Here is an 8,598-nt window from a genome sequence, read left to right on the forward strand (position 1 = left end):
TTTACATAATGCAAATTTTATAACAAAAATTTGGTCAAGTTCATAGAGTTGTATATAGCATATGAAATTGCTCCCAATTTTAAGTAGGTTATACTCGTAATTCCATTTGGAAAGCATTGATAAGGGTTTTGCCTAATTTGTTTTATACTACTTACTAATTGATTAAAAGAACTATGAGTCACGTTTGAGGAGTTTATGCAGAAAATTATTCGACAAATAAATATTTAGATCTATATTTATTTAAAGGAAATATTTTAAATGAAACAAGTCAATAAATGTAGTTGACAATTCAAGCGATTGTTAAATTCACTGGAAACGGTTAGCTCTTGCTTTAAAAATTCTAGTTTAAACTAGCCAACAGATTGCAGCGTCTTGTTCTCAAAACAATGTTGCACACATAAAAATGTAAGCATAAGCCCGCAAACCACTTAAGTGGAATTTATTTTAAGTTGCAATAAACTTGAAAACTTGGCCAAGAAAACAACAATCGAAGCACACGTGCAAAAATTTGTAAGACTTTGTTGCTTGTGTACAAAAAAAAGAACAAGTAGATTCTTCAAAGCCACGGTAAAAAAATATTAAATCTTGAAAGAAATTGTGGAATAATTTTAGAAGCTGGCGGAAACTTTGCACTACTAGAATGTGAATAGAGGAAGATGTGAAAGTACTTGGTAGAGAAGGGGCCGAAGGAACGTGATAAAAAATAAATAACTAAAAGCAAAATAAAGTAAGCTAGATTTTTGCCAATATTAAAGATATTCAATCAGGGGTTTTCAACACGAATTTATAAAAAATAAATGTGAAGTTTTTTAAGTAATCAAGTAAAAGTTTTAGCTGTAAAAATAATGACTAATTTGGTTAACCCGGAAAAATTAATTTATTTCGCTAATATCGAGCTTAAACACAGATTCATAATTTGTGCAAAGAAATAACTGAATATTTACCAATAGCTTATATAATAATTAAATATTTCCATATAATATTTTAATTTCATTTCAATCATTTATACTTTTTAGCGATGAATTATTCGTACTACTGAGAAGAGCCAAATCATTCATTTAAACCCTAAATATTTGTGACAGAAATTTATATCCAACTGTGCATCAATATCCGCAGTGTCCTGTAATTCTACTGGTATCAGCTGTTCGTAGAGAAAAATCGTTTGCGACTTTTCGCAGGCTGAAAACTTACTTGCGCAATGTGACTAACGTAAACAGTTTGAACGGCCTTGCTCCTTTCAATATCCATAGAGATTTTAATGTTTCGAACGAAGAAATTTTGAAGATCATGGCTTCACAGCATAGAAGACTGAATAACGTTTTATAAGAATTTTTTGCATTTGCTAAACATTTTGTTCAGTTGAAAAGTAAAAATAATTGAATGCATAATTGATGGAGTGTATTATATAAAACAATATATATACATGTTGCAACACTAACTACTTTTATCCTTCTCAATCCTTTTATATTATGATGCAAAATTTTAATAGAAAATCCGCTTTGAAATTTGTTTCTGCTTACGAAACTTGGTTTTTCTAGTCATATTTAATACAAAGTTTCTTTCCATAGGTAAGGGTAATATGTATATTTGTGAATTAAAAGACTAATTCAACTGAGTTACAACATGCTGCTACAAAGTATAATACTTTTATTCACCTAACATTTTTTTACATCACCTAAACCTAATCGAGATAAAAGGAGGGTTATATCGGGTGATTTTTTTGAGGTTAGGATTTTCATGCATTAGTATTTGACAGATCACGTGGGATTTCAGACATGGTGTCAAAGAGAAAGATGCTCAGTATGCTTTGACATTTCATCATGAATAGACTTACTAACGAGCAACGCTTGCAAATCATTGAATTTTATTACCAAAATCAGTGTACGGTTCGAAATGTGTTTTCCGCTTTTTTATCGACAAATTTTGTTCAGCGATGAGGCTCATTTCTGGTTGAATGGCTACGTAAATAAGCAAAATTGCCGCATTTGGGGTGAAGAGCAACCAGAAGCCGTTCAAGAACTGCCCATGCATCCCGAAAAATGCACTGTTTGGTGTGGTTTGTACGCTGGTGGAATCATTGGACCGTATTTTTTCAAAGATGCTGTTGGACGCAACGTTACGGTGAATGGCGATCGCTATCGTTCGATGCTAACAAACTTTTTGTTGCCAAAAATGGAAGAACTGAACTTGGTTGACATGTGGTTTCAACAAGATGGCGCTACATGCCACACAGCTCGCGATTCTATGGCCATTTTGAGGGAAAACTTCGGAGAACAATTCATCTCAAGAAATGGACCCGTAAGTTGGCCACCAAGATCATGCGATTTAACGCCTTTAGACTATTTTTTGTGGGGCTACGTCAAGTCTAAAGTCTACAGAAATAAGCCAGCAACTATTCCAGCTTTGGAAGACAACATTTCCGAAGAAATTCGGGCTATTCCGGCCGAAATGCTCGAAAAAGTTGCCCAAAATTGGACTTTCCGAATGGACCACCTAAGACGCAGCCGCGGTCAACATTTAAATGAAATTATCTTCAAAAAGTAAATGTCATGAACCAATCTAACGTTTCAAATAAAGAACCGATGAGATTTTGCAAATTTTATGCGTTTTTTTTTAAAAAAAAGTTATCAAGCTCTTAAAAAATCACCCGATATATAAAAATCACGTGTTACGTTGTTTGTCCGCGATGGACGCCTAAACTACTGAACCGATTTCAAATTTGATTGCACACCGTGTGCAATTTGATCCAACATGAGAGACAGAATAGCTTACATCTCAATTTATAATCGCAATACACCTAATTCTGTTTTTACACGAATTATTTTTACACGAATTTGAAATAACACGAGTAAATACGAAAAAATATTTCTATTTTTACACGACATAATTTGAAATAACACGAATACAAAAAAAAACAAAATTACTTTTTTTACATGAATTATTGGATTTAACACGTTTTTTTTCAATGAATTTTTTTCTACTACTTAAAATAATTCTGGTGTGTATTCTGAGTTATGTCTATGTATGCGTAATTTCTGTTTAATTTCTGTGTAATTTCTGGAAATGCGGGATTCCCCGAATTATTGAAAAAGTAAAAACGTACATAATGTATTGTACACACAATTTAGTTCCTATTTGACAAGTATAATTGAAAGACCGGTAGTTTTTGCTGATTTTTAACAAGTGCTAAGTAAAATAAAGTAGAAGCTCATATAATTTTGGTAGACCAATAACAGGTTAGTTTCAAATATTTAATTTTAGATTTTTGCATTTTTGATTAATAAAATATATTTTGGTAGCCATACCCATGTTACATAATTCTCCTGCATTAAAAATGAGGAAAGCGATCAGCTTAGATACCAAAATCAAAATTTTAGATCAACTTGCAACGGGACAAGGCGCAACGGTTGTGGGAAATAATTTCGGAATCCATGAAGCTACTGTAAGAACAATTAAAAAAAATGAAACGGCAATTAGAGCATCAGTATGTTCTGGAACAAAATTAAGTGCAAAGTCATCATCGTATGTAAGGGATGTTGTTAAAGAGAAAATGGAAAAAGCTTTGGTAATCTGGATAGAAGACAAATCCCAAAAGAGAATATCAGTAGACGGACTTGCTATCAAGCAGACAGCATTAAGAATCTATAAACGTATCCAGGAAATTGATCCAGATACATCATCTCAGTCAAAACAACATGCATTTTCCGCAAGTACTGGTTGGATGACTGGTTTTTTTTAAAAAGACACGCTCTCCACAATATAAAAATTAAGGGAGAAACTGCATCCGCTGATGAATTGGCTGCTAAAGAATTTCCCGAAAAACTAAAAAAAATTATTGAAGATGGAGAATATACTCCAGACCAAGTTTGGAATTTAGATGAAAGCGGCCTTTTTGGAAGAGAATGCCTAGAAGAACTTATGTAGCAAAATCGCAGAAAACAGCCGGTGGTTTTAAAGTAGCAAAGGACCGTATTACGTTGTTGTTTTGTTCCAATGCTTCAGGAGAACGTATTCTTAAGCCACTCCTAGTACATCGTGCCTTAAGACCACGTTCCATGAAAAGTGTAGATTTCAATAAATTGCCTGTACACTGGATGGCGAACAAAAAGGCTTGGGTAACCAGTGCAATTTTCACAGAGTGGTTTCAGAAGCACTTCATCCCAGAAGTTAGGCGCTACATGAAAGAAAAATGTCTCGAATTTAAAGTTCTTTTGATTCTAGACAATGCACCAGGCCATCCAGTTTTGGAGCACCCAAACGTACAATTTTGTTTTTTGCCGCCTAATACTACTTCCCTTATACAGCCACTAGACCAGGGGATAATTGCTACGTTTAAAACGTATTACATAAGAAGTTCATTTCATTATGTTGTAGAAAAACTTGATAATTATGAGGAATCATCAGTCATAGATGAATGGAAAAAATTTTCTATAATGGACTGCATTAATCAAGTCAAGATCGCGTTAGATTTATTAAAGCCATCAACTTTGAACTCGTGTTGGAAAAATATTTGGCCAGAATGCGTAAAATGCAAAGATCCTGTTATCGATAATAACGCTGAACTTGCTGATATAATAACAATGGCCAATGCAATCGGTGGGGATGGATTCGATGACCTATCGAAGAATTGTTGGTAGATGAAAGCTTGAGCGAAAATGAAATTATCGAATTCACCCTTGAGACTCGTTATGATAAAGAACATAGTGACAGTGACGAAAGAGATCGTCCAATTTTGAAAGCATCTCTAATTAAAGAAGGTCTTGATCTCGCTACAAAATTAGGTAGTCATTTTGAACAACATGATCATGACGAGGAACGAGCTGCCAAATTTCAACGTGAACTGAAATCATTAATGGCATCTTACAGGGAAGTTTATAATGGGTTAACGCGAAATAAAACTCAATCTAAGATAACTGATTTCGTTCAAAAATCTACTGATGTCCCAACACAGTCGGCTAGAAATGATAATGATCAACAAAATCATTCCAGTGATGGCAGTGATATTGTAGTCTTTCGCAAACGTTTACGTTTATTATCAGACAGTGACAATAAATAAAATTGTTTAATGTTTAAATTTTTCTTATGGTTGTACTTTATGTTATTTAAGTTTTTGGCAATGAATTTCTGATATTATTTTTTTATGAAATCTAAATTTTAATTTATTTTATTATAATTTAGTTTATTTAATAAATTAAAACGAAAATAAATTCTTAAAATAACTACAACAATATTTTTTTTTTTATATTATTTAGTCTAATTTTAGCTTATTTTTTGAGGTCTAGAACCAATCTATTATTTTTGTACTTGGCCAGTATCTTTTTTTACACGATTTTTTTTTACACGAATTTCTCCGGAACCATTTTATCGTGTAAAAACAGAATTAGGTGTATTATATTATTGCAAACTATTTGTATAATATTTCTCTATTATTTGACAGTCACAATTATTTGCTAGAACCAAAAGATTGTAGCAGATGGCGATAATTATTGATTGGATTGAGTAAGTATTCAACAGATTTAATAGCATAATCACTCATTATTTTAATATTCAAATATATAATAAATTTAGGTTATACCTTAGTTACAGCAATACGTAATTATTATGCCATTAATGCCGGTATTCTGCTTATCACGATTGTATCATGTCTCTAATATTCACAATCGTAATTTAGTGGCCCATAACATAGCCACTAAATCCTATTTTGTTGTTTTGTTTGTTATTAAGGATTTTGTTCAATCCTATTAAAGCTGGTATAAGATTTAATGTTTCCGTTTTCGTTCGTACATAATAATTTCATTGTATTAAGGGGTAACTGTTCCCCGGGAAGAATTTATATTATATAACAAAACATTTAACCGGGTCTGCTATGTAGTATACAAATGTATAAAAATAAGTTGCGTTTTTTGTCTGTTCTTTATAGCTGGCTAAACAGTTGCGTCAAATGAAAAATAGCCTGAGCCACTTTGAAGAAAATCCAGTGAGGATGGTTTGGAAAAAAAAAAAAAATGAGAAAATGTTCATTTTTAACCGGCTTACGAGCGTAAATTTCCAAAAAGTGACTTTTCCATACAAAATATGGTTTTTAAATTATTTTTTGTTGTTTTCCAATTGATTTATTTGTAAATTATTTGATTCGTTGAATTTCTGTCGTTTGATTTCTTTATTTCAGCTTTCAAAAAGTAAATTTTTTAAAATTATTCAGTGAAAACTTTATGTGTGTTTCATACAAAGTGATCAATTGCAGAATGAAATTTGTTACGATGCCACAAAAAGGTCAAAGGACATGAACGAGTACTCGCAGGATGCAATGACATACGTGCGGGATTATGGACGGGCGGATTTGTTTGTCATGAATTTTTGGTCATAAGGTGCCATACTTTAAAGAAATTATAAGTGCAAAGTTTCAGCCCGTTGGATCAATTGCTTTCTGATCGTACCGTTATATGAGAACTGTGCAGGGTTGTCTTCCGATTCTATCCAGTTTCACACTGTTCGTAGGAGTTCTTAAAGTATTTTCTCGTAGCTTAAATAGTTTCGGAGATATTTATATTACGCTTGTTGGATGACCGCGCCATGCCCACTTTTTCAAAATTTATTGCCAATAAGTGCCACTACCATCCTGTACCAAATTACAGTTCTATATACATATACATATATAACCATATATCTTTTTCGTTTAGTTTTAGGTGACACATAGGATGCAAATTGTACAAATCGAACCAACTCTGTTCACGCCACCAGGATCCGAATATTTGGAACCCAGTACCTATGGTATTTTAGCTGCAAATATTGTTCAAAGAGTGAGATATATAACACTAATAAACACTGTTTTTGTCACATGAACTTTGTTATGATTTTTATTTATGTTGGTGTACCCTCATTAAAAATATGTAACAGTTTTGTTTCCATCACATCCAGTTTTTTTTGTGACAGCTATATATTCATTTCTGACCTCATATACATATGTTTCTTTGTTTACATAACAGCATTTAGTCAACTGTGTAACTATTGTGTTTGCTAAATAACATTTTATTTACATTAGTTAGATCGTAAATATGACACGAAAGTGTTTGAACAACCCGGACAATTTTTGTTATGTGTGTGGAGAATTAGCTTTTACATCTCAGCGTCGAAATTTCACATCACTAATTGAACAGTACTATTTAGACTATTTTGGTTTTCCTGTGAGGAATCAAGACAAATCCTGGGTTCCACATAAATGTTGTGTAACGTGTGTGAGGCTCCCTTTAGGTTGGGCTAAACAAGAACGTAGACATTTGTCCTTTGCTATACCAATGATTTGGACGGAACCAAAGGATCATGTAAGTGATTGCTATTTTTGTTTGACTCAAACAAAAGGTATTACTACCAAATCCAAATACACTATCCAGTATCCAATCTTGTCTTCGGCCAAGAGACTCATCCTACATAGTGCCGAACTGCCTGTGCCGATGCCTCCAAATCGATCAAAAGTCAGAATTCTAGTCCTCAATTTGTTCTCAGTCAGCATAATAAGGTATCTGAAGATAGTGACTCAAGTTATGAACCGTCAACTTGAAAAGAACCGCACTTATTGACACAACGTGATATAAACGGTTTAGTACGTGATTTAAATCTGTCTAAAAAACAGGCTGAGCTTTTGGGGTCTAGATTAAACGACTGGAATTTACTTTCTCTTGGTACAAAGATTTCTTATGTCGACGTCGTGACGATGAAATAAAACCTACCTAGTTTGAAAGCCGTGTTACTACATAGCGGAAACAAACTTCCTTCAGTTCCGATTGCTCATGGTTCTAATATGAAAGAGACTTACGAAAATATGAGATTTATACTTGAACAGTAAGGAAGGGCTAAGTTCGGGTGTCACCGAACATTTTATACTCTCGCATGGTAAAGTGATAATCGAGATTTCATTATCCGTCATTTAAATATTTTTCAAATACCGTATTTTTGTAAAGTTTTATTCCGCTATCATCATTGGTTCCTAATGTATTTAGACAGAGAAGGCATCAGATGGAATTCAAAATAGCGTTATATTGGAAGAAGGCGTGGTTGTGAACTGATTTCATCCATATTTCGTACATGTCAACAGGGTGTTAAGAAAATATTATATACCGAATTTCATTGAAATCGGTAGAGTAGTTCCTGAGGTATGGTTTTTGGTCCATAAGTGGGCGACGCCACGCCCATTTTCAATTTTTAAAAAAGCCTAGGTGCAGCTTCCTTCTGAAATTTCTTCCGTAAAATTTAGTGTTTCTGACGTTTTTTGTTAGTCGATTAACGCACTTTTAGAGATTTTCAACATAACCTTTGTATGGGAGGTGGGCGTGGTTATTATCCGATTTCTTCCATTTTTGAACTGTATATAGAAATGCCTGAAGAAAACGACTCTGTAGAGTTTGGTTGACATAGCTATAGTAGTTTCCGAGATATGTACAAAAAACTTAGTAGGGGGCGGGGCCACGCCCACTTTTCCAAAAAAATTGCGTCCAAATATGAAACCACCAAAAATGCCATCCTTTGTGCAAATTTCACTTTAATATCTTTATTTATGGCTTAGTTATGACACTTTATAGGTTTTCGGTTTCCGCCCTTTTG

The 8,598-nt window shown here is 33.4% G+C and overlaps 1 protein-coding gene across 1 annotated transcript; it reads left to right on the plus strand.

Annotated features, from left to right (window-relative positions):
- Positions 1–3,167: 3,167 nt before the first annotated feature.
- On the plus strand, positions 3,168–4,637 carry LOC126767244 (tigger transposable element-derived protein 1-like). The gene is made up of 3 exons (XM_050484806.1): positions 3,168–3,236; positions 3,300–3,706; positions 3,885–4,637. The coding sequence occupies exons 2-3, from the start codon at positions 3,308–3,310 to the stop codon at positions 4,635–4,637; spliced, it is 1,152 nt and encodes a 383-aa protein (XP_050340763.1). The 5' UTR covers positions 3,168–3,236; positions 3,300–3,307.
- The last annotated feature ends 3,961 nt before the right edge of the window (positions 4,638–8,598 follow it).

Source organism: Bactrocera neohumeralis, unplaced genomic scaffold, assembly GCF_024586455.1.
Source record: "Bactrocera neohumeralis isolate Rockhampton unplaced genomic scaffold, APGP_CSIRO_Bneo_wtdbg2-racon-allhic-juicebox.fasta_v2 ctg4935, whole genome shotgun sequence".
In the NCBI taxonomy this organism is placed as follows: Eukaryota; Metazoa; Arthropoda; class Insecta; order Diptera; family Tephritidae; genus Bactrocera; species Bactrocera neohumeralis.